The sequence below is a fragment of the Pelodiscus sinensis genome, chromosome 1 (genome assembly GCF_049634645.1).
Source record: "Pelodiscus sinensis isolate JC-2024 chromosome 1, ASM4963464v1, whole genome shotgun sequence".
Classification (NCBI taxonomy): domain Eukaryota; kingdom Metazoa; phylum Chordata; order Testudines; family Trionychidae; genus Pelodiscus; species Pelodiscus sinensis.
This window is the reverse complement of record NC_134711.1, coordinates 287,663,561-287,689,962: the sequence shown is the minus strand read 5'-3', so window position 1 is coordinate 287,689,962 and position 26,402 is coordinate 287,663,561. Positions and strand designations below refer to the sequence as shown.

The 26,402-nt window shown below is 46.1% G+C and overlaps 1 protein-coding gene across 7 annotated transcripts in view; it reads right to left on the bottom strand.

Annotated features, from left to right (window-relative positions):
• Positions 1 to 4,411: 4,411 nt before the first annotated feature.
• Positions 4,412 to 26,402, bottom strand: part of LRRC63 (leucine rich repeat containing 63) — a 44,531-nt gene continuing 22,540 nt past the window's right edge. For 6 of the 7 annotated variants that reach the window (XM_075919020.1, XM_025182099.2, XM_006118008.4 and 3 more), the window contains 4 exons: positions 25,249 to 25,385; positions 9,357 to 9,440; positions 7,794 to 8,033; positions 4,412 to 4,703 (listed from right to left, as the gene is read on the bottom strand). In XM_075919020.1, the coding sequence (XP_075775135.1) occupies positions 4,520 to 4,703; positions 7,794 to 8,033; positions 9,357 to 9,440; positions 25,249 to 25,385 (645 nt within the window). In that variant the 3' untranslated portion in view covers positions 4,412 to 4,519. The remainder of the gene's footprint in view (positions 4,704 to 7,793; positions 8,034 to 9,356; positions 9,441 to 25,248; positions 25,386 to 26,402) is intronic. The other variant, XM_025182103.2, reaches the window with a different exon arrangement.

Sequence of the window (26,402 nt, the reverse complement as noted above, 5' to 3'; positions counted from 1 at the left end):
CTCAATTCCAAACAAAAGCACTAGGAACAGTAGTGGCCCCAGACTTCAGAAAATCAGGGGTTACGTGTGTCAAGTTGAGCACCCACAGGCCGTGGACCTTTGAAGATGCTGGCCATGATCTTGCTCTTTTTCAGGTTCTCTGTCACACTGCTCCGCTGGAAACTGTGGGTATGCTTATACCACAATTGGAATGGTGTTTCCCAGCTCAGGCAGACAGCTATGTGTTAGTTTTGCCCAAGCTAGCATGCTAAAAATATCCCTCTGGCTGCTGTATAGCAGAAGGTACTCATGTTAGCCACTCTGGTACAATCCTACCCATAGGCACTGATTTCTGTGGGTGCTCCAGAGCTGGCAATCAACTCCCTCCTCCCTCCCAGCAACTCCTGCCCTCCAGTGGCCCCACCAATTAACTCTTCCCTCTCCCTCCCAGAACCTATCGCCTATCACAATCAGCTGTTCTGCAGCATGCAGGAGGCTCTGGAAGAAGTGGGGAACAGAGCATGCTCAGGGGAGGGGGCAGAACTGGGTGGGAAGAGCCAGAGCAGAAGCGGTGACTTGGGGGAAGGGGTGGGGCAGGGCAGGGGACTGAGCACCACTGAGGCCCCTTCTGAGTGGAGCTAACACATTTCTGCTACGTGTGCTATATAGGCACACTCTGTGTCACAGCACATGGACATGGTTCCTGGAAAGGTATGAACCAACCTGCAGCCTGAACTTGCAAATGCTTACTCCCGGACAGAGTGCTTATTAGCACAAGACATCCCCTATACGCGAATGCAACTCTTTGCAGAATTAAGTGCTAAGAATGCAGAGGATCAACACCAAGCTTAAGCAATGCTTTGTTTTGAGGGCTGAAGCCAGGCTCATGGGATGCAAAGGGCACATGGGTCAATTTTACTTCTAGTCCAATAGTACGTGTTCGTAAGACTGAACCTTGAACTGGAACCATATTTGAAAATACTCTTCGAGCACAGCTTGAAAAGGTGTTAGGACAAAGTAGGGGTATGTCTACACTACAAAGTTAATTCGAACTAACAGCCGTTAGTTCGAATTAACTTTAATAGCGTCTATACATACAAACCGCTATTTCAAATTTAATTTAAAATAGTGCGCTTAATTCGAACTCGGTAAACCTCATTCTAGGAGGAATAACGTCTAATTCGAAATAAGTGCTGTGTGGACACTTATTTCGAATTAGGGGGCCTCCAGCCCTTCCCAGTTCCCCCTGGTGGCCACTCTGGGCCAAACCAGGAAAACTCCTCTCCTCTCCCCCAGCACCGGGGCCCTTAAAGGGGTAGACTCTGGCCAGATGGCACTTGCCTGAGCCAAGCCTGCCAGCAGTCTCTGTCCCTGACCCAGTGGCCCCAGGATGAGCCAGGCAGCCAGTGGCAGCGAGCTGTCCCCCGCCCAGTCCTCCAGCACCCAGGGGCCAGCCATGGGCCGTAGACAGCGCGTGCCCTCCTGGACTAGTAGGGAGGTCATGGACCTCATTGAGGTTTGGGGGCAGGCTCCCAACATCCATGATCTCCGCACTAGGCGGAGGAACACGGCCGTCTACGGCCGCATAGTGGCCACCATGGCCCGAAAGGGACACAGGTGCACCCAGGAGCAGGTGTGCCTGAAAGTCAAAGAGCTGTGGCAGGCATACGCCAGGGCCACCAGGTGCGGTGCCGCAGCAGGGGCTGCCACCTGCCCTTACTTCCCCGCCCTCGACCAACTCCTGAGGGGTGGGGCAGTCCACGCCAGCCTGGGAGGCATCGAGCCGGGACCAGAGGGCCCTGACCCGGTCACACCGGAGGGGCCACCGCCAGCTGTTCCAGCACCAGAGTCGGCAGGGTCATCCAGGGAGGCCATACTGGGTAAGTACCAGCACTGTCCCCTGCCTGGGGGGGGAGGCGGGGAGGGAGACAGGGATCACGCATGTGGGCCATGCCTCCCAAGGATCACGCAGCCACCTGTGCACGTGCGAGCACATTCCATGCCACCCTTCGGCAGGTGGCTCCAGCTGCATGACATCCAGGGGCCATGGCCCAATAGGCACATACGTGTGTGAAGAGAGCTGACACGCTCCTGAACCCGAGGCGGGACTTAGCAGGACGCTCTCCCTTCACATGCCCCCTCTACACAGAGGCAGGGGACATCTTTCCCCCGCCCCAGCCACAGTATACACGGGACAGGGGCATGGGTGTGGTCTTGGGGCAGCTCCCACTCCCGAGAAGAGCCAGACATCCTGACCATGGCCTCCCCAGGGAGAACTGACCACTTCTCTTCTTTCTCTACAGCTGCTCGTGCAGGGCGCACCACCCTGCCCGGGACATGCTCTCGCACCCATGGCCTGTTCCAGACCACCACCACGCGGCAGAAGTACTGAGACCAGCACCTGGGGGCCCTGCAAGCCCTGCACCGCAACGTCTAGGCCTGGATGCTGGAGGACCTGCATCTCCACCGGGTGCAGCTTGTGGAGGACCGAGTGAGGAATTGTCACCCGCAGGCCCTCCTGCAGAGTGTGGTGCCCTGTGCCCATCCTGCGCCTGCAGCCCCCCCAACTACTGTCCCTCCTCCCACTCCTGCCCCCCATCCCACCTCTTCCTCCTCAACCTCCACGCCCTCCTCCTCAATGTCCGCACCCCCCACCTCAACCTCCGCACCCTCCTCCCCATCCACCTGGGGATGCCAAGGCCCCCTCCCTCGCCGTGTTGGGAGGCTGTTGGCCCGGCGAGACCCCCACCCCCGATTTTCCCCTCCTCCTTCTTCCCTTGCTTCCCCCTTCCATCTCCCTCCTCCCAGTTTTCCCCCTCCCCTCTCCCACCCTCTCTCCTGCCCTTTCCCACCTCCTTTCCCCCATCTCCCCACAGTTTCATTCCCCCTCCCCAGCTGTGTTCAATAAAGAGTTATTTTTGAAAATACATACATTTTATTTGACATGGGGGGGGGGGGGGCTAGGGAAGGGTAAGTGGAAGGACAAGAGGGAGGAATGGGGCATAGGCCCCCGGTGGGGCAGACTGGGGAAACTGTTAGTGCTCCTCAGGGTGGAAGCTCTCCCGCAGGACTCCCTGGATGCTGACAGCCCCTCGATGGTCCTCCTGGATGGCAGCCTGCAGATAGTGCAGCCAGGCTGCTGGCAACATGTCCATGAGACACAGCAGAGTCCCCGGGGGCAGGTCTGGTTCCATGTTGCAGAGTGCCGTGATGTCCCGAGTGAGGGCAAGCAGAGCACTCCGAGACACAAATGCTTTGCTGTCCCCTCAGCGAGGTAGACCAGCAAGCAAAGAAACCTGAGAACTGTCTGTCCAAGATGGGGGGTCGGGTCCCTTTAAGCACAGACCTCGGCTAGCCTGAGGCAGGAGCCCCACACACTAAGCCTGACCCTGATGCCCTGCTGGCACTGGTTCCGGCCAGCCTTACCTTTGGTTCAGGGTCCACTCAATGTGGATGTGCTATTTCGAATTAGAAAAACGCTATTTCGAATTAATTTGTATCTAGATGCATTATTTCGAATTAGCTTAATTCAAATTAACTAATTCAAATTAAGTTAATTCGAAATAACGCTGTAGTGTAGACATACCCTAGGGCTACGTCTAGACTGGCATGATTTTCCAGAAATGCTTTTAACAGAAAAGTTTTCCGTTAAAAGCATTTTCGGAAAAGAGCGTCTAGATTTGTGCGGAGTTCGCGTTATAAAGATGCACTTTTGCGGAAAAGCGTCCATGCCAATCTCGACGCGCTTTTCCGCAAAAAAGTCCCGATTGCTATTTTCGCGATCAGGGCTTTTTTGCGCAAAACAAATCTCAGCTGTCTACACTAGCCCTTTTGAGCAAAAGTTTTTACAGTAGGAAGTCAGTGCTTTTGCGGAAATTCAAGTGGCCAGTGTACACAGCTGGCAAGTTTCTCCGGAAAAGCGGCTGATTTTCCAGAAAAACTGGCCAGTCTAGACACAGCCTAGTAGAATGGTGCTGAAGTTGTGTTACTGGGTTATAAACTGTTACCTAGTTTTAAACCATGTTAAGAATTTATAAATTGATGCACTATTGGTAGGGTGAAGAGAATTAAAGTTATTTTCTCCAGGAAATACTGGGCCAAAATCATCCTTGGTATAATTTATAAACTTTATTTGGCTTATATGGGGATGCATTTGGCCTGATATGTTGTCAATTCAATTAGTCACTTGTGTCTAGTGAAACATTAGCAAATTATGAACTGTGCTCATCTTTCTTATGCTGTTGAACCCTTAATAAAATAGGCTATTTGTACAGAACCGGCCATGTCTTAATAGCTTACGCACACACAGTTCTTAAAAGCCTTCAGAGAAAGCCTAGTGAGTGATTCCTAAGAAACCTAAGCAGACAAAGACTTCTTTCCAAATAAAAATAGAACATATAGGTCAGAAATCACTTGGACATAATTGCACAGAGACAGTAATCCCAAACACTTCAATATCACAAGCTATTTTCTAGTACATAACCTAAAAGATGTATTTCAAAACTTAATTATGTCACCAGTTTCTCTCCTGCAACCCAGATCAATTTCCATAAAGCACTCGGGTCATAGAGTCCGTTTGAGACATGAAACTGCTGTGACAGGATGGTGAGCAGGCATTAAAAAGAAAAGGAAGTCTGCGGAATCGAAATATGTTTCTGCAAGATCGAATTAGTTGTAGTCCTTTTCCATACAATGGTCCTTTGCAGCAGTCACAGACTTTACAGCTAAGATGGAGAGGAACGTTGAGTCAGAAACATTGCACAGTCCTTGTGACAATACAAACATAGTACATTCCACTTCATTTTCTGAATTCTCAACTAGAACTTAACAGACCATCTAGTTGGCCTCAGACCGATTATGATGGTTGTGAAAGTTTTCTGAGCTTCCTGAACTACACTGTGGTGCAGACGCTCTCTGTTGCAAGGGAGTGATTACTTTAGCCCAATGGTCTCCAATCTTTTAAAGCACACTAGGGCTATGTCTAGACTGGCATGATTTTCCGCAAATGCTTTTAACGGAAAAGTTTTCTGTTAAAAGCATTTGAGGAAAAGAGCATCTAGATTGGCACGGACGCTTTTCCACAAAAGCACGTTTTGCGGAAAAGCGTCCGTGCCAATCTAGATGCGCTTTTCCACAAAAAAGCCTCTATCGCCATTTTCACGATCGGGGCTTTTTTGCGCAAAACAAATCTGTGCTGTCTACACTGGCCCTTTTGCGCAAAAGCTTTGCGCAAAAGGACTTTTGCCCGAATGGGAGCAGCACAGTATTTCCGCAAGAAGCACTGATTTCAGACAGTAGGAAGTCAGTGTTCTTGTGGAAATTCAAGCGGCCAGTGTAGACAGCTGGCAAGTTTTTCCGCAAAAGCAGCTGCTTTTGTGGAAAAACTTGCCAGTCTAGATGCAGCCTAGCAGTTTTTGGATTTAAGTGTAATCCAATCTCTATTTCAAACCCAAATACCCTTGCTCCTCCCCTACCCCACCCCTTCTCTGAGGCCCCGCCCTTATTACTTCATCCCTCATCCTCACTCACTTTCATCAGGCTGGGGTAGGGAGTTGGGGTGCAGTCTCTGGACTTGGGCCGAGTTCAGAGTATGGAAAGGGATCTGGACTGATGCTGGGGCAGGGGTTCAGGGCTCAGGAGGAGATTCAGGTCTGGGGTTGGGATTCAGCATGCAGACGCTGGGCACTGCTTACCTCAGGTGGCTCCCAAGTGGTGGTACAGGAGGGCTAAGGCAGCTTGCCCTGGCCCTGGCCCTGTGCCGCTCCCAAAAGCAGATGACATGTCCAGTACTGGCACCTGCAGGTGAGTGGCAGGTGGCTCCACATGCTACACCCCCATCCACAGGCACCACCCCCATGCTTCCCATTAGCCATAGTTCTCCATTCTTGAGCTGTGGGGGCAGTGCTTTCAGGCAAGGGCAGCCTGTGGAGACCCCAGACCAGCCACTCTCAGGGCAGTAGGGACATGCCAGCTACTTCTAGGAGCAGTACAAGGCTAGGGCAGGGGAGAGTCTGCCGTAGCCCTGCTGCTCTGCTTAACTGATAGCAGGCAATCTCCTGATTTGGCTGCAAGAGCCTCCAGGAGATCAAAGATCAGGCCCAGTTCCAGGAGACTTCTGGTCAGTGTGGCATCTCCAGCTATGACAGGTTAGGCATTTTAAAGCTCACTACTCATAGGCTGTGTCTAGACTGGCCAGTTTTTCCAGAAAATCAGCCACTGGCTGCTTGAATTTCCGCAAAAGCACTGACTTCCTACTGTAAGAAATCAGTGCTTTTTGTGGAAATACTATGCTGCTCCCGTTCGGGCAAAAGTCCCTTTTGAGCAAAAGGGCCAGTGTAGACAGCTCAGATTTGTTTTCCGCAAAAAAGCCCCGATTGCAAAAATGGCGATAAGGGCTTTTTTGCGCAAAAGCGCATCTAGATTGGCCATGGACGCTTTTCCGCAAAAAGTGCTTTTGCAGAAAAGCGTCCGTGCCAATCTAGACGCTCTTTTCCACAAATGCTTTTGATAGAAAACTTTTCCGTTAAAAGCATTTCTGGAAAATCATGCCAGTCTAGACGTAGCCATAGAATTTAATTTAATTATCAAAGAGAAATAAAATTATGAAATGCACAGACCAGTCAAAATTTAAATTAACACACCTGGAAAGAAGTAAAAAGTTACAACTACAACACAAGTATGTAGTGGGTCAGGAGGTGAGTGTGTAAGACAGTGTTTGGATGAGTGACAAAGACATACATAGTGTGTGAGTGACAAAGATTTGCCTTGCCCTTTTACGTATGCGGGGCACATTCAGATAGGAGCAGCTGCCAGAAAGCTCCCTCCATCCCAAGCTCTGTTGTGGCCTCTCTCTCCCCACCATGTAGATGAGTATGGGGGTGGGGGATGAGGGACAACCTCACATCAGCACCTTCCTACTCTGCCATCCCCACTGTACACAGCAAGTAGGAGGCTCCCAAGAGGGGCAGCTCTAAAGTAGAAGGCAGGAGGTACACAGCAGTGGGGGGATGAGTAACTGAAGTACAGATACTTAGCCTCCCAGCCAAACCAGCCAGGATGACCTGTCAGAGGCTCCAGGATTACTAGTAGGTCCTGATCTACTGGCTGGTGACCCCTGCTCTGGCCCTGTGGGCATTGTTATACTTCTATGGCTTGAGTGGGGAAAGAGGACCAGTGGAAGTCTGAGGCAGACAAAGTAAAAATAGAGAGATGCTGTGCATGGGTGCGGTAACTCTGCCACTCCTAGAAACTGAGCTGGTATTTTTTTCTATATAGATTGTTCTGAAGCTCACAGCTCTCACCTGAACAGGTTGTTCTATGCACAACCTTAGTTTGAGACTGCAGCAAACATTTTTGGGTAGGAAGCTATTATGGTGAATCCTAAGGCAGTTAAATGGAGGGATTTGCACATGATGTTTGATGAACTTAACTAAACGTACATTGCCACGTATTATAAAAAATGCACAGGCTCTTAGTTCAATCAGAAACACAGCTGAGCACACCTGCATGGGAATTGTTATATATTGACCAATATGTAACAGCGATATTATTGATCAGCTTTATCTTAATTCAATGAGAAGAAGATGTCAGTAATTTCTCTTTGCTTACTCTGTGACTTACAATGCCTGGCATACAGCTGATATAGTAGGGCTTTACAGAGGTGGTCTCATGATGGAAAAAGTAAACACTGCTAGGTCTAAAGCCTGTGTCCTTCTGACATTGCCAGAATAAGTGATTAGGAGCCATTGGTACATTTCTTGTGTGTCCATAGTTCCCATAGAATCTGGGGGTAGCCAGAGATTTCAATCACTTACTTGTTCAATATTTCTTGAATATCCCTTGAAATCTTGGAATATTTTTGCCACAATTTGTTTCTGGAGTAGCAAAGGGCAGCCAGATCAGTAAGTCTCTGTGGTTGGTTCTGGCTGTTTTCTTTCCATAAGAAGGGATGCATGAAGTTATTTTCTATGTTAAGGAATTTCAGAGGAAGCTTCAAAACCTCACAAGGCAAAGCACACAGCTGATTCCCTTCAACATTCAGATATTCCAGTGTCCTGTAATTTTAAGGACCACCAAATTATGCACACAATATATCTCAGCTCTGATTATATATGTAGTGTACTTCCCACTTGCTGAGCTGTTGCAACAAGATGGCGCATGTGTATGTGTAAAAGGCTAAGTTTAAAAAACAATGCATTTTAAGTGTAAGATACAATGATGCAAATATGTGAACAAAGAAGAATTATTTTCCCAAGTACAATGTAAGCAACTGGAAATAGGGATTGTGTATGTATTCAGCTGGATGCTTAAGACAGGTTCCCAAATGCACAGATAGGCCATCCTTAGATTTCGCAAAAACTTAATGGTGTATGTGTTCCGAACTTCACACTCTAGGTTATTAACATGTAAGTATACTTCAGTATCTGCTCTCCTTTGGCTCATATAAACAGCTGCTGATACAGCCACAAACTTTCTAACCAAAAACAGAGACAAACTGACCTTGTGTGGAAAAACAAATCCTCTTGCATAGCTATTACAGTTTAGGGCAACCGCTCCTGGATTCTGCCTCTACAGTCCAGCAAGGACTACCAACTCCCCGGGCCATCACCTGTCCTAGATTAAAGCTAGCACAGGTATGCCTGCCCGTCCTGCAATCACACCTTCACTTGCACATTCTGGGCTCATCTAGACTACATTGAAGTTTCAAAAGAGGATATGCAAATTCCACGAAAATTTGCATATTTTCTTCCGATCTCACTTTCGAAAGCAGAGAAAGTCAAAGTACTCGGGACGCGTTTTTGTTGGCAACCCCCCCTTTTTTCAAAAGCCGCTCTTCCTCAAAAAATGAGGTTTATGCGGTTTTTCAAAAAAGGGGGGGTTGCCAAAAAACCCGCGTCCCGACTACTTTCACTTTCAAAAGCTCCACTTTTGAAAGTGAAAACGGAAGAAAATATGCAAATTCCATAGGAATATCCTCTTTCAAAACTTCAGCGTAGTCTAGACATACCTTCTGTGAATGACAATGGAATTTACATGATTTGGGGGCACTTAATTGTAGTGATCTTCATGCATGCATATTAGGTTAGTGCACATGCACATGGTCACCCTTAGCAAATGATTAGAATTTGTGTGCAGTTACCTTAGAAGCAAAATCATGACATTTAAGCAACTGGACATCCATTTAATTTTTAAAAATCAGACCCTTTTAACAGGACAGGAGGACAGATTGTGATCTGTTATACCCATGTGAATCCAGAGTAAATTCAGGGACATCAGTGGAGTTACTCCAGAATTACTAATAACCATCAATTTCATAACATAGCTTGCAATATTTTTTACACATAAGTCTGGTTCCAGCGTATATCATGTATCAGTACCTGAGATTCCTGATTTCATGAGGAATAATGCTAATATCATTGTAGGCAACATCCAGATAATTAAGGTATGGTAATAAAAACAGCCTGAAGAAAGAAAAACACAGTACATTACAGAAAAACTAAATACAATGGTCATATACAACCTATACTAACTGATGTACTATGTGTACCTATTCAGTCTGTGATGAGCAGCCTACCAAGTGTTATCAGTTATATATCTTTTATGAGTTTAAAACACTGATGCATTTACATGTGGACAGACAGGTGTTGGGTATGGAACAAGACCATCCATTTCTTACACTCATTATCGGTACAAACTTAAGTAGAAAACATTCCACTAAAATATGGTGTTACCCCAAAATTGGAAATTGCTCAATGCACAGAAACTAATGTAGTGCTGACAATATAAAACAATATTGAGAATGTACTTTCTGCATTATGAAATTATTCTGAACAGGATATTCTCTCTCTCTCTCTCTCTCTCTCTCTCTCTCACACACACCCCTGCCCTCTTGGTGCATGTGTTTGTGAGCCTAAATCCCCATCCAGAGACAGACAGAGGCTGAAGTACTTATAAGTTAAGAGTCCCAAAGTCTAGTCAACTCCCTCTACTCCTACACTCTGCAAATCCTCAGAGGAGTCAGAGAAAATGGTACACAATAGCAGCAAGACAATCAGCAAACTGTACTGCCATTGCTAGTAAAAGATTCAAGGAGTCACACAGAGACCGACTTGATGATAGGTGCATTAGACTGATGACCGTGACATTTGTGTTGGCTTTTTCTATGTAATCCTGGCTTGTGTGCATTTGATAGGTCAATGCAAGGAATAGAATTAGGGTTGCCAGGTGTCTGATTTTCACCCGGACAGTCAGGTAATTGCATCTTCTGTCCGGTAAAAAACCTCAGAAGATACCTGACAAGTAAAATGTCCGGTATTTTCTGGTTCTCTCAGACGGAAGACCGGCAGGGACATTTTTCCTTGCTGCATCTTGCAGGGGCAGGGGGAACAGGGAGCACATGTATTTAAGGCACAGCATTCTTTTTTTTTTGCTCAACCAATTTTTTTCCCTGCCATGTTTTAAATTTTTTGTGACAGTATCTGGCAACCCTAAATAGAATAATCCCAAGCAGTGGCTCTATTAGAGAGCTCTAGAAATTGTGAAAAAATCCTCCAGTTCTACTTGTTAACTCGTTATGATGCTGGCAGATCAGGTCCCAGCTCCTGTGAAGGCCTCAGGACTCACTGAACTCTTACAAAAACATAGCTGGAAACCAGTCTGATGTATCTCTGTGTTAGTATTGTTAAAATAAATATTAAAGTTGCAAGAATATTTGGTGTTGACAATTTATGAATAGTGTAGGATGCTGTATGTATTGATCTCACTAATAAAGTCAGTAGCCCCTGGTATAGAGTGAGCATTTGCACTGTAAACCTTTGTAGCTCTGTAACGCAGGGCAGGCCTACACTTTAAATGCTTTATTGGCACAGCTGAAACATATCACTAAAGGGTGTGGATTTTTCACATTCCTGAGTGATGCCGTTATACTGATATAGGTCTGTAATGGAGAACTGGCCTCAAGCAGGAAATGAAGCATTAATTAAGGTAAAGTGCTAGTCCTTCAGACAAGAAGGTCTTTGAAACTAAATGAGTCATTGTAAGCTATAAAAGGACCAAGACTGTTGATTGCTCTTCCTACACACATGAAGAGGAACCAGGTGCTGACACTGGTTCTATCAGAGTAGACTCTGGGGGAAAAAGGGTTACAAATCCCTGACAAGCAGATGCAATTGGACTCTGAGAGACATTTAGGAATCCTTGCAAGCAAGAGATCACCATGCTGCTTGGCATGGGTCAGTCTTAAAGGACACAGAGTTACTTATTATAGATGCTTATACATACACTAATGAGTTACAGTCCGTGACTTGTTTTAACCTTGTAAATAACCTTTTTCTTAGTTAATAAAACTTTGATTAGTTTATTACAAGATTGGCTATTGTCATTTGTACTCTCATCTGCAATCAAAGACCTTTGAGACTGGGAGTAGCCTGAATATTGTTGCAATTTTTGATGTAAAGCACTGGTCACAAACTGGTCTACTGGATTGACTGCTTGATCCTGGGAAGTCTCCCACTAGATTGCGCTCAGCAGGCTCCCTGGTTTTTCCTGTCCCATGCGGCTTTGTGTGTGGTGCGGGGGAGAGGGAAGGAGTCTCAGAGTGCTGCTCCTGCCTGCAAACACTGCCCCCCACAGCTCCCATTGACTCGGAATGGAAACCATGGCCAATGGGACTGATGGGTGTGGTGCCAGCAGAGAGGGACAGTGGTGCGTGGAGCTGTGCAGAGGGCCACATACCCTCTGCCCCCTAACGCAGGACCACAGGAGACTGATGGCTACTTCTGGGAGTGGCCTGTAGAGCCTTGTTGCTCATGATTAGACAGCAGTATTCACTGATCCACAGGGCTCTTCTCCCAGAAGATACTGCATCCAAAGGAGATGAGCCTGGTGCCACTGCTCCAAAGTGCCAGTGCTTTGTCTGGGGACACTGGCAGTGGGAGTGGGGACAGTGCAGTGGCATGGCTGGGAGGAGCTGCCAGAATGGGGCACTAGTTTCTATGAGCAGCGGCACCATGTTCCTCTCCTTTGGCTCCTGGGAGCAAGGCCCTGCAGATCAGTGAACACAGAGGTATATCCATAGGCAGACTTCGTATCTGTGCAAGGATCTAGAGTGGGGCTGAGGCAGGCAGAAAGCCTGCCTCAGCCTCACTACACTGCCAACCTGTTGTGGCAAGTGGTAAGTACCACCTTGAGGGAGCCCGCACCATAACAGTCTCCTCCCAGAGCCAAAACCCCCTCCTGCATCCTTGCCCAAGTCCTGACACCCCCTGCAAGAGCCAGCACCCTGCATCCTCCCCTGTACCCACAGGTGAAATTAACTTAAGTTTCTTATCGGTGCTGTTATATTAGAGTGATGGAGAAACCCCTAGGGCCTTTTTTATATCCTTGCTCATGTGGAAGGAATTCCATTGTTCTCACTGTGTGAAATTATCTCCCAAAATGGAGTTTGTCACATGAACCAGTCACCTATTCATGTCTTTTTTAGGCAAGCAGCCATGGCATACATGCTTGACTACAGGTTTACAGCAAAATTCCCAGGTGTATTGGCAACTCTTAAGGTTCATTGTCAGTCAAGTACTGTACTCCGATTCACTTGACTATTCACCATTCCACAGTAGCAAAATACCAGTACATAGTCAATACTCATAACATCACATACAAAAAAACATACATTCATATCAACTGTATAAATGAGATCAGCAAATCAACAAAGCATAAGCTTTCAATAGACACCTCACTTGTGCCACTTTGTACACAATCTGGGGCAAACATACAACAGCAGGTGCAACAATTTCTACATGTTCACATCAGAAATTCAGTAATATCACAGCAACTCTGACTCCATGATAAAACTGTTCTAGTGCTTTCGGAGTTCATACTAGTTTCTGAGGTGGTGAAATCTAAAGAACAGACAGTCAGCCCAGGATATTTACCCGACTTTTTGACTGACAGTTCTGAGGTTGGCACTCCTGCTCATACTGTTGCCATGTGTCTGGTATTGACCCGGACAGTCTGGAATTTTTGGCTCCTGTCCAGTACAAAAATTCAGAAAATACCAGACACTTAATATGTCCCGTATTTTCGGATTTTTTTCCCGGACAGGGGGTGAAAATACCAAACTGTCTGGGTCAATAGTGGACACCTGGCAACCCTACACACAGTCAGCAATTGGGACCAGACCCCTCCACCCCTCTGCTGCTTACCTGGTTCTGCAGGGGAGCTGTCTGGGCTGGAGCAGGGAGGGAGGCAAGATGGCTACCGGCTGCTGGTAGCCTGTTAGGAGAGGCAGAGCCCAGCCCCACCTGTTTTTAAAGGGGCCATATTGTTTTAAATTTTTTTTTTTTTGCTTAACTCTCTGTGTCCTTCTTATTTTTTTTGCTCAACACCTTTGGTCCTCCCTCGTTTTTTCAACAAAAAATTTTCCACATTTTTTTTTCTTTTGGTGGGAGGGTGTTCAGTATTTTTGGGTAAACCATCTGGCAACCCTACCTGCTCAAGCACCACTCGAGCCAGTGTGACACAAGCATTAAAATAGCATTCAGGCCCCAACTGAAGACTGTACTGTGCTAGGCACTGTGCAAACTATGCAGTAAGAGCTAGAGCTTACTGTCTAACTCAGTGGTTCCCAAACTTTTTGGTATCACGCTCCCTTTTTGATTTTTGAGAAACCCTCACCCCACCCTCCAAAAAATAGCAGCAAAACTTGTTGAGCAAAAGAAAAGGAACTGACCGGGGCAGCAAAACTTGATAGGGGGGGGGCTGTGTCGCCTCGCGCTCCCCCTGGAATTTCTCTATGATCGCCCCCCCCTCCCCCGTCTGGGAACCTATGGATAACTAGATATGAAAGATGAAGGTAAAGGAAAAGAGGTACATACAACTGAAAAGCAAAGTGATCAGGGAAAGGTTAGAAATTTGCTTTATTGACAATCTTATGGTGAACGGCCTAACGATAGTGGAGTGGATGAGTTAAGGAAAGCACGGGAGAAGGAAAAGGAACAAAGTACTGAGGTTGGAAGGAGGAAAAGATAGATAAGAAGAAGAAGGTTGGAAGTATACAATAAGCCATTCTTACACAGAAGATCCACAGCTTCATACAGATCCTTATATTTCATAAATGTAACAATGCATCCTGCCAATGTCAATGAATGTAATTTTTTCTAGCTCCTTGTTAGGCAATTATATTGCTGGGTTTCACTTCTATAGTAGTTCTTCCCATATTGTAATGAATCATTTGTTTTGCAGGATAAAGATAAAATGTTCTTTCCTTTCCCAGCCACCACTAAGCTATGTTTTAGGGAACTTAATGTTAATGGTTTAGATGGCGTAGAGAAGGACATTATTTCTGAATACTGTTGATCAGTGGAAATTAGTTATGTATTTTTATTTCACTTCCTGTGTGCTGTCTTCTCAATTAAACCCAATAAAAAAATTGCCAGAAGAGTAGTGGTTGAGTTACAGAATTCCTTATGATACATCCATAACTAATAAGATCAAAACCAAAGGAGGAAGATCTACGGACCATGTAAAGAAGCAGTGACAAGACAAAAAAGTTTAGATGTAGATGTATAATAAAATTTCAGGATTGTCCATAGGCTGTGGCCTGATCTACCCTACAAAGCTAGGTCAACATAAGCTATCTTGCATTGACTTAATTGCACGTAAGTCAACACTTAAATTTGTCTCCCATCAAATGTAAGTGCATAGTAACATCACTTCTCCATACAACGTGGAGCCATGATCAACATACTGTGGTTGACGAACCATAGGTATATTCTCTGCATCAATTATGTCAACCCTAGTAGTCTTCCTAAAGCTGTCCCATAATTCCTGACATGTACCTATCTGGTTACAGTTGTGAACTCCATTGTCTAGGGATCAGGAGAGCTGAAAGCTTCCCATCTCTCTAAAGCCCTGAGAGTTTTTGAAATGCCTTTAATGATGGTCCAGTTTGTCAAGCACACTTATCAGCTCTCCATTGTTGTATGTAACTGCTCAACTGAGCAGGCCTGCTACACACTCCAGATGTGATGTGCTTTGGCTTGGAGTAACCAGGAGGTATTGGATTTCCTGGGTTTGTGAGAAGAGACTATGCAGGCATGGCTACAGATTACCCATAAAGTGGACACCTACAAGAAGATTGCACAAGGGATGCAGGAGAAGTGGTAGGGAGGGATCAGCAACAGTGCTACATGAAAGCAGTCTGTGGCACAAATATCAGAAGGCCAGGGATGCCAACAGTTAATCCAGTGCTAAGACTCAGACCTTCTGCATTACAAAGAGCTGCTTGCCATACTTAGAGGACACCCCACCTTAGATAAGAACATAAGAATGGCCATACTTGGTCAGACCAAAGTTCCACCTAACCCTGTCTTCTGACAGTGGCCAATGCCAGCTGCCCCAAAGGGAATGAACAGAACAGGTAATCATCACATGATTGCTCTCCTGTCATCCATTTCCAGACTAACAAACAGAGGCTAGGGATACCATTCCTACCCATCCTGGCTAATAGCCATTGATGGACCTAACCTCCATGAATTTATCTAGTTCTTTTTTGAACTCTGTTAAAGTCCTGGTCTTCACAACATCCTCTGACAAGGAGTTCCACAGTCTAACTGTATGCTGCGTGAAGAAAAAAAAAAAACTTCCTTTTGTTTTAAACCTGCTACCTATTAATTTAATTTAGTGACCCCTAGTTCTCTTATTATGGGAACAAGTAAATAATTTTTCCTTATTCACACCACATGATTTTATATAACTCTATAATATTCCTCCCTTAGTCTTCTTTTTTTTTTTTTTTTTAAGATGAAAAATCCAAGTCTTTTTAATCTCTCTTCATATGGGACCTGTTCCAAACCTCTAATCATGTTTGTTGATCTTCTCTGAACCTTTTCCAATGTCAATATATCTTTTGTGAGATGAGGCGATTATACTGGAATGTAGTATTCAAGATATGGGCATGCCATAATTTTATATAGAGGCAATAATATATTCTCTGTCCTATTCTCTATCCCTTTTAAAATTATTCCTAACATTCAATTTACTTTGACTGCCACTGCACATTGAGTGGATGTTCTCGGAGAACTATCCACAATGACTCCAAGATCTCTCTCTTGAATAGTTATAACTAAATCAATCCCCATCATATGTATGTATAGTTGGGATTATTTTTTCCAATGTGCATTACTTTACATTTATCAACATTACATTTCATTTGCCATTTTGTTGCCCAATTAGTTTTGTGAGATCTTTTTGAAGCTTTTCGCAGTCTTCCTTGGTCTTAACAGTCTTGAGCAGTTTGTAATAGAAATGTAGCCGTGTTAGTCCTGCATTTTGCTTCAGCTACACCAGACTACCGTATATTCCGGCATACAAGACGACCTCTGATGTTAAAAAACATCCCCCAAAAATCGGGGGTCGTCTTGTACGCCGGGTATACATCCCAGGTGCGCCTGAGATGCCCCCCCCCCCCGTCGGCTTCCCCCGAGGCTTTGCAAAGCCATGGAGGGGCTCCGGCAGCAGGGCATCCCAGGCGCGCCTGGGCTGTCCCCCCGCCGGAGCCCCTCCGCAGCTTTGAAAGCCTCGGGGGAAGCCGGCGGGGGGGGGGGGGGGGAAGATCCCAGGTGCACCTGGGCTGCCCCCCCCGCTGGAGCCCCTCCCGCCGGCTTCCCCTGAGGCTTTCAAAGTGAGTTATAAGATCAAGAACACACCATTGAAGGGAGCTGAGTATCCGTGGTGGAATGGCAACTAGCTTGGAAAGTGGATCTCTGGATGGCGTGTAGGTTGTGGCTAGCCAAGACTGCAGGCCTCTCATGTGAAGCCTTGCTAGCTTGACAACATATGTTGTGGATGCCATATGTCCGAGGATTTTGAGGCATTTGCAAACTGAAATCGTGAGTGGGGACTGTGCTGCTGCAGTAAGATTGCTCCTGGTACTGAACCTGTGTGCTGGTAGTGTAGCCTTTGCTGCCACTGTGTCGATAAGAGCTCCTATGAATCCCAACCTCTGGGTTGGGTGGAGTGGGGACTTTGCATAGTTTATGTGAAACCTGAGGTTGAGCAGAGAGTTCGTAGTAATATCGATCATGTTCTTAGTTTCCTGGAAAGACGTGCCCTTTATCAGGCAATGGTCTAAATATGGGAATATTATTACTCCTTGACGTCGTAGTGAGGCCATTACAACCACTAGAGTTTTGGAGAATACTCTGGGGGCTGTTGAAAGGCCAAAGGGGAGCACCCGGTATTGGTAATGTTGATGTCCCACCGTGAATCGTAAGAAACGTCTGTGTGTGGGGTGGATTGTAATATGGAAGTAGGCATCCTGAAGGTCGAGAGCTGAAAGCCAATCTCCTTGATCTGTTGCGGGGATTATTGTTGCTAGGGTCACCATCTTGAATCAGTGATAGGCCACGTATTTGTTGAGCCTCCTTAAATCCAGTATAGGCCTCCATCCTCCACTCTTTTTCTGTGCTAGGAAATAAGTTGAGTAGAACCCTGGACCCTGAAATTCTGTTACTGGTTCTATTGCACCTAAGTGTAGGAGGTGAAGCACCTCTTGTTCGAGGACAGTTTCGTGAGAGGGGTCCCTGAAGAGGGACGGGGTAGGAGGGTGGGTAGGGGGAGGAGAAATAAAAGGGCTAGCATAACCATGTTGAATGAGTTCTAAGACCCATTTATCGGATGGTATCTGCGCATATTGTTGGAAAAAAGGGCGAAGGCAGTGGTTGAACTGTGGTCGAATGGGAAGCAGTGTGGCCGTGGGGGAGATGGCTCTCAATCAAAACTTCAAATTTGTTTGGAAGTGGACGATTGAGCAGAAGCCGATTGGGTTGTTGCTGATGTTGTGGTCTGCGTCGTTGAGGCCTCTGCTTTTGCCGGAAGTCATATCTGGTCTGAGGCCTATATGGCTCTCTTGGTCTCTGATCCGAGGTGTATCAGTCTCTTTTGAATGGGGATGTGTACATCCCTAAGGTCCTGAGTATAGTACGAGAGTCCTTCATGAAGTAAAGTACTTCATCTGTTTTCGCTGCGAAGAGAGGAGTCTTATCTAAAGGTAAATCTTCAACCTTCTGTTGCAGTTCCCTGGGAACACCTGATCCTTGTAGTCACGATATTCTACGCATCACGATTGCAGATGCTGTGACACACGCAGCTGTATCCGCCACGTCCATCGCTGATTGTAAGGCAGCGCGCGAGACTGTATGGCCTTCTTGTATGATGTTGAGGAGCACCTGTCTCTTATGTTCTGGGAGGTGTTGGACGAGTTCTTGTAATTTTGAATAGTTTGAGTAATCGTAGTCTGCAAGCTTGTCACTATAATTTGCTGCTCTAAGGAATAATGTAGCTGAGTAAAAAACCTTGCGGCCCATGATGTTCATTTTCTTATGGTCCTTATGTGGCGTTGTCCTGATATTAGGTTGTTTAGCTCTGTGTCTGACCGAGTCAACTATTAGTGAGTTTGGTGCTGGATGAGTAAAAAGAAAGCCCATGCCTTTGGGCGTGATGAAGTATTTACAATCAGCTCTTTTATTGCTTGGATCGATGGAAGCAGGAGTTTGCCAGATGTTATCTGCTGGATCCATGATAGCTCTCCCGATGGATGAAGCTATCCTGGAAGAGGTAGGCGGTTGTAGAGTTCGCAGGTGGCGGTATTGTTTTTCTTGTACCTCTTGCAAATCACGTTCCTGTGCTAAGGCTACTCTTTTAAAAAGATCCTGGAATCTCTTTGAATCATCTTCCGGTGTGGGGGTGTCAGAGATAACTGCCTCATCCAGAGAGAAGAATGAGTTGTCAGAGGGAGAGGACAGATCCCCAATGTACAAATAGTCTTCTATGTCAGAATGCACCAGGGAAGTAGGGTCCACTGCTGAGGCCGTAGGTTGGGGAGAGGCCAGACGAGGTTTAGATGCTGTGGAAGGAACGGTGTGGTGGCTCCCAAGACTGCCACTGTCCAACATATGGTGGTGGTGGGTAGTTGTATTGCTGTGCATTCCATGGTGGAGGAGGGGGTGGGTATGCATATGTGATGTGCCCAGACTACCAGGATGGAGGTCTGTGAGTCGGGCTGGAGTGCTGTGAGGAGAAACAGCTCCGAGGCTCTTTCGAAAGAGCACTTTCGAAAAAAAGGCATTCTTCCTAGTAAAACGAGGTTTTCCTCAGTCAAAAAAACTGCCGCGTTCTTTCAATTTACTTTTTAAAGAATGCAGCCGCAGTCTAGACACAGGGGAAGTTTTTTTTTTTTAAAAAAAAGGCCACTTTTTTCGAAAAACCCTGTAGTCTAGACACCCTCAAAGACTAGCTGTGGGCATTTCCTACTTACCACATATTACAACAACACATACACAGCAATACTTCATAACTTCACATTCAATGTGAGAATGTACAATTCAACACAATAGTAATGTTCAAGAGATCAAGAGTTATTAAATGATCCCTCAAGGCATATGCTGTATAAAACATATTGACATATCACAGTGATGTATATGGGGGCTTCAGGGTGCTATTTCAAGGTAGAGTGTCACATCCTTCATTTGCTACTTGCACAAATCCACATAAATCTCTAGACACAAGCCCGAAGGTACAAATCAATTCAACTATCCAAACACCACAAGCAGCACACACAATAATCCCAAACATCTCTAAACCCTAGAACTTCTGTTGAGTCAGTGAGAGTGATGGAAATGGCTACGAGCATGGTTAAGAACCCCTTTTTTTAAAGAATATCAATCAACATGGGAATTCCAATTATTATCATCCAATTTTTCAGTTTTCCACTATTTTAGAATCATAGAACCATAGAGCTAGAAGAGACCTCAGAAGGTCATCAAGTCCAGCCCCTGCTCTAGGCAGGACCAATCCCAACTAAATCAACCCAGCCAGGACTTTGCCAAGCCGAGACTTAAACATCTCTAGGGATGGAGACTCCACTACTTCCCTAGGTAACCCATTCCAGTGCTTCACCACTCTCCTAGTGAAATAGTTTTTCCTAATATCCAACCAGGACCTCTCCCACTTGAGACCATTGCTCCTTGTTCTGCCATCTGTCACTACTGAGAACAGCCTCTCTCCATCCTCTTTGGAACCTCCCTTCAGGAAGTTGAAGGCTGCTATCAAATCCCCCCTTACTCTTTGCTTCTGCAGACTAAACAGACCCAACTCCCTCAGCCTCTCCTCGCAGGTCATTTGCTCCAGTCCCCTAATCATTTTGGTTGCCCTCCGCTGGACCCTCTCCAATGCGTCCACATCCTTTTTGTAGTGGGTGGGGGGCCCAGAACTGGACACAATACTCCAGATGTGGCCTCACCAAAGCCAAATATCCAGCTTCTCATCCACTGTAACCCCCAGGTCCTTCTCTGCAGAACTACTGGGGTATGTCTACACCACCACCCTAGTTCGAACTAGGGTGGTAATGTAGGCAACCGGAGTTGCAAATGAAGCCCGGGATTTGAATTTCCCGGGCTTCATTTGCATATTGCCGGGCGCCGCCATTTTTCGAGGAGTAACAGTAGTTCGGAATAGGAAGCCTAATCCGAACTACCTAGTCCGTGACGCATGTAGCCGCGGGGCACGGAGTCCGCACTAGCGGACATTTAAAAATGGCGGCGCCCGGCAATATGCAAATGAAGCCCGGGAAATTCAAATCCCGGGCTTCATTTGCAACTCTGGTTACCTACATTACCACCCTAGTTCGAACTAGGGTGGTAGTGTAGACATACCCCTACTTAGATAGTTGGTCCCCAGCCTGTAATGCTTGGGATTCTTCCATCCCAAGTGCAGGACTCTGCACTTGTCCTTGTAGAACCTCAGATTTCTTGTGGCCCAATCCACCAATTTGTCTAAGTCACTCTGGACTCTCTCCCTTACCGCCAGCGTCTCTACCTCTCCCCCTAATTTAGTGTCATCTGCAAACCTGCTGAGGGTGCAATCTATCCCCTCATCCAGGTCATTAATAAAGCTATTGAACAAAACCGGTCCTAGAACCAAACCTTGGGGCACTCCACTAGAAACCGACCGCCATCCTAACATCAAGCCGTTAATCACTACTCGCTGGGCCTGGCCTTCTAGCCAGCTTTCTATCCATCTTACTGTCCATTTATCCAATCCACATTTCCTTAACTTGCTGGCAAGAATATTGTGGGAGACCATATCAAAAGCCTTGCTAAAGTCAAGGTATTTCACATCCACTGACTTTCCCATGTCCACAGAGCCAGTTACCTCATCATAGAAGCTAATCAGGTTAGTCAGGCATGACTTGCCCTTTGTGAATCCATGCTGACTATTCCTAATCACTTTCCTCTCTTCCAAGTGCCTCAAAATGGATTCCTTAAGGATCCCTTCCATGATTTTTCCAGGAACCGAGGTAAGACTGACCGGCCTATAGTTCCCTGGATCATCCTTCTTCCCTTTTTTGAAGATGGGCACTACATTTGCCTTTTTCCAATCATCCGGGATTTCTCCTGATCTCCATGACTTTTCAAAGATAATGGCCAAAGACTCCTCAATGACATTTGACTCGACTCCTCAACTCCCTCAGTACCCTCGGATGCATTAAGTCCGGACCCATGGATTTGTGTACGTTTAGCTTTTCTAAGTAGTTCCTAACCTGTTCTTTACCCACCAAGGGCTGTCCATCTTCATCCCATCTTGCGTCACTTAGCACATTAGTCCAGGAGCCCACGTTGTCTGTGAATACAGAGGCAAAGAAAGCATTGAGTATTTCAGCTTTCCCCACATCATCTGTCACTAGGTTACCTTCTTCATCCAGTAGGGGCTGCACACCCTCTCTGATCACCTTCTTGTTAACATGCCTGTAGAAATCTTTGTTATCCTTCATATCCTTAGCCAGTCGCAATTCCATTTGCGCTTTCGCCTTCCTGATAACCCCCCGGCATTCTCGAGCTATACCCCTCCCTGGTAATTTGTCCAAGTTTCCACTTTTTGTAAGCTTCCTTTTTGTGCTTACATTCACCAAGGATTTCACCTGTAAGCCAATCTGGTCTCCTACCATGTTTGCCTCTCTTGCTACGCATTGGGATGGTTTCTTTCTGTGCCTTCAATAAGGCTTCTTTAAAATACTGCCAGCTGTTCTGGACTCCTTTCCCCTTCATGTTAGCATCCCAAAGGATTCTGCCCATCAGATCTCTGCTTCCCAGGTTGTCACCCACCTCTACTTCCCCTATTAGTTCCTCCCTGTTTGTAATCAGAAGGTCAAGCTGCGCATGGCCCCTGGTCGGATCCTTCAGCACTTGTACCAAGACGTTATCCCCAACATTCTCCAAAAACTTCCTGGATTGCCTGTGTACTGCCATATTGGTTTCCCAACAGATGTCAAGGTGATTAAAGTCCCCTACGGGAACCAGGGCCTGCAATCTGGAAGCTTCTCCCAGTTGTCCAAAGAAAGCCTCATTTACCTCATCCACCTGATTTGGTGGTCTGTAGCAGACACCAACCACAATATCACTGCTGTTGTTTGCACCTCTAAACTTAACCCATAGACTCTCAACAGGTTTTTCTCCCTCTTTATACTGGAGTTCAGAGCAATCGTAGTGCTCTCTTATGCGTAGTGTAACTCCTCCTCCTTTTCTCTCCTGCCTGTTCTTACTGAACAGACTATACCCTTCCATGACAGCGCTTCAGTCATGCGAGTCATCCCACCAAGTCTCTGTTATCCCAATTAAATCATATTTCTTGGACTGGGACAGGACCTCCAGTTCTTCCTGTTTGTTGCCCAGGCTTCTCACATTAGTGTTCAAAAACCTCAGATAACCAGTCAATCGCCCTATCTTCTCCATTCGAATCAGGGGTCCTCCTTTCTTGCTCGTTCCTCTTTGCATTTCTTCCCAGGATCCGAATTTCCCACTCCCCTCAGGGTTTTGGTCACCGTCCCCCAATGAACCTGGTTTAAAGCCCTCCTCACTAGGTTGGCAAGCCTGCCTGCGAAGATGCTCCTTCCTCTCTTGGTTAGGTGGATCCCATCTCTTCCTAACAATCCTTGTGCCTGGAACAGAGTCCCATGGTCGAAGAAACCAAAGACCTCTCTGCAACACCACCTGCGCTACCACTTCCTCAATTTGACGATCCCTGCCCAGTCCTTTCCCTTCAACAGGGAGGTGGTGTTCTCATCCATCTTGCGCTCCGAGTTCTTGGATCCTTCTTCTCAGCTCTACATAATCCACAGTAACCTGCTCAAGGTCATTCTTGGCCGTATAGTTAGTTCCCACGTGGAGAAAGAGGAAGGGGTAGCAATCTGAAGATTTAATCAGTTTGGTAAGCCTCTCAGACACATCCTGAATTCGAGCTCCCAGTATGAAGCATACCTCTCGAGATTCCATGTCTGGAAGGCAGACCGGACTCAGTCCCTCTTAGGAGGGAGTCCTCGACCACCAACACCCGCCATCTTCTTTTGGGAGTGGTGGTCATGGAACCCCCATCCCTAGGACTACACATCCCATGCCTTCCAGTAGATGGTGTTCTCTTGCGGTTTCTTCCTTGTGAGGTCCCTTCCAAAGCATTCACCACTGTAGAGCCTGTGGAGAGATCCTGAAAGTGATTACTTACCTCTATAGCATTGGGGGATTCCCGTGCTGGCCTTTTTTCCCTTCTAGAAGTTACATGCTGCCAGTTCTCTTCCTGGTCCTGTACTGCCCTCTCTGGCTCTTCCGCCTGCCGTGCTTGCAGGATTAAACGCTGCCTTCTATCGAAGAAGTCTTCATCCTCTCTGATCGAGCATAGGGTTGACACTTGGGCCACCAGTCCTTTAATTTTTTCTTCCAAAATGGCGACCAGCTTGCACTTTGTGCAGATGAAATCCGTTCTTTCTTCCGGGAGGAAGGCAAACATGGCACACACTGTGCAGGTAACAACAGCAGACCTATCACCATCCATCCCTGCTGTCCTGGAGAAAGGATTTAAAAAGAAAGGCAAGAGAACCTCACGCCCTTCCCTCTCCTCTTCCAAACTCCCTCTCTAAACTCCCTGTTAGCACTCACCTGTTCCCAAGCTCCTTGGTTGCTTGCTCACTGCTTTATAAGGCACTGAACTGCCTGAAAGTCCCTCCCCCTACCAAGGCTCAGCCAATCCGCAGAGGCTTCTAGAATTCAAACTTTAATTAGAAGCCAACAGTTTCCACCTGCCAGTCACAGCATGAAGGAGAGGGGGAGGGCAAAGGGTAAGTGGAGAAAAAAAGTCTCACTTACAAACTCAGGGCAACAAACAACACACACACACACACACACCAACCCTCACTCTCAAACAAGCTCAGCACACAGCAAAAAAGCCCCAAACACAACATACACTTCCCTCAAGAGTCCTGTATCTGCTTCTCCTTTAGCTGGAGAACTCCCTCTCTAATCTCCCTGTTAGCACTCACCTGTTCACAATGCTTTTGCTCATTATATTACAAATTATACCCCTGCAATACGGCAGGCTTTCAGCTCATGTTTAATAAACAGACTTTCAATTTAAACCATTAGACAGAAGGATGATCTTCTGATTAAGGCCAAGATAGTAGAGTATGTAACATTTCAGTTCAGTTCCTGACTCTACACAATCTGGTTGGACATGTCCCTTCATACCCTCTTCTCCCCCTCCTGCCTTTCTTCTGTGCCTATTCTTCTCCATTTTTAAATTGGGCATAAAACCACTTGTCTCCCTCCTGTTGTGCCTATTATATTATTAACTCTTATGGACAGGAGCTGTCTACATACTGTGGTTGTGTCTACACCGCACCTGGAGCTTGAAATAAGCTATGCAATTTGAGCTACGCAATGTGCATAGTTTATTTCAGGTTAATTTTGAAATAGCTTATTTTGAAATTTGTCACTGTCTATACAGCACCAAATTTCAAAACAGAGTGCTATTCCAAAAGATTCTTTACTTCTCGTGGAACAAAATTTATAGGGATGTCAGAATAGCAAGTCCGTTATATTTCAAAAGAACATGCTTGCTCAGAAGATGCGGAGTAGCTAATTCAGGATACTTCCAGTATCCCGAAATAGCTCGATCGTGTAGACGTAGCCTATGTGTATAGGCAGATACTAGTATAAATGGGCTCTGATCATAGGTGGGGCCTCTACTACTTATGTTGATGAATATTTGCTTATGCATATCTATTGCTATATATACACATTCTTAGAAAGCCATTTTTGTAGGTGCAATATGCAAAGCCGGCATGGGAGTCAATGAATGAAGGAACATCAAGCAGATCACACAAAAACTGAATCCTTGTTTGAGCACAGAAATGTTGCAATCTAATCTATTAATAGTGAAACAGCTTACCCAGTGGGAAGGGCAGATAGTAAACTGAAGGATATGTTAAGGATCCTAAGTGCCTTGAGTTTGTAGATATCATCAGGGATCTCTCTGATGGGATTGTTTCGGAGCTTCAGTACTTGTAAGTGTTTAATATTATACACCTTAGAGGAAAAGCATAATGAAAAAAATGGTTTACCACAAAGATACTGATTCCTGTCATAAGAGCTTTTACATTTTGAACATTAGTAGGTGACACCATAAGAAACAGAACAAAGGAAACGGTCTTAATATGGTATTAATCTTGTATTTAATAATTAGCAGTAGCTAATTAGCAATGTTACTTTAGTTAAAGTACCTTATAAATATTTTCAATGGTTTCTGGGCCTAATCCTTATCCAGGACCAGCCATTCAGAGGAGAGGAGAGGCAAGTGCCCGGGGTTCTCTAGCGTTTTAATTTGCTGTCACGGAGGAGTCAGAGACTGGAAGTCAGGAAGGAACTAGGGGGTGGGTTGGGCACAGATAGGAAGGGGAATGGGAGACAGGAAGGGACAATGGTGGTGGGGATGGGTAACCAGTAGGTGAGGGAAGGGGAGACAGATAGCATGTGGGGAATGTGGGGCTGGCTAGGTAAAGAGACTGAGATAAGGAGACTGGTGTGTATGTGAGGGTGAATAACACTGAGATGGCAAAGAGCCTGGAACTGAAATGACAGCCAGTGGAGATGGGAAATGTGGGTGATGAAATGAGACCAGAGGCCAATTTCGGGGAGAGAGACAGATTGGATGAAGTTTCAGAGTAAACTGGAAATGTCTGGAGAAAGAGATTAGAGCAGGGAGCTCCAAAAGGTGGTGTAGCGCTTGCTGGACAAGGATTCTCTGACTACTTGAGTTTTTCATCTAGATACTCGGAGTGGATAATAGGGTGAATGAAACTAATATGAAAAGCCAGGGGTGTGGAAAGGAAGGACTGGAAGCAGACCATTGGGAGACATGAGGTACTACAGACCATGCTTGGGAGAAATGAACAGACCAGAGGAGGAAGGAGCTTTAGTGGACACAAAGTCTGCAACAGAAACCAGTCCTCTGGAGTTTCACCATTCCTCTGCTGTGAATAAGTATTGATGTAACACAGTGACTAAGAGTGCTGTCTCCCTTGAGTGGTGCTCCATAGCAGTAGT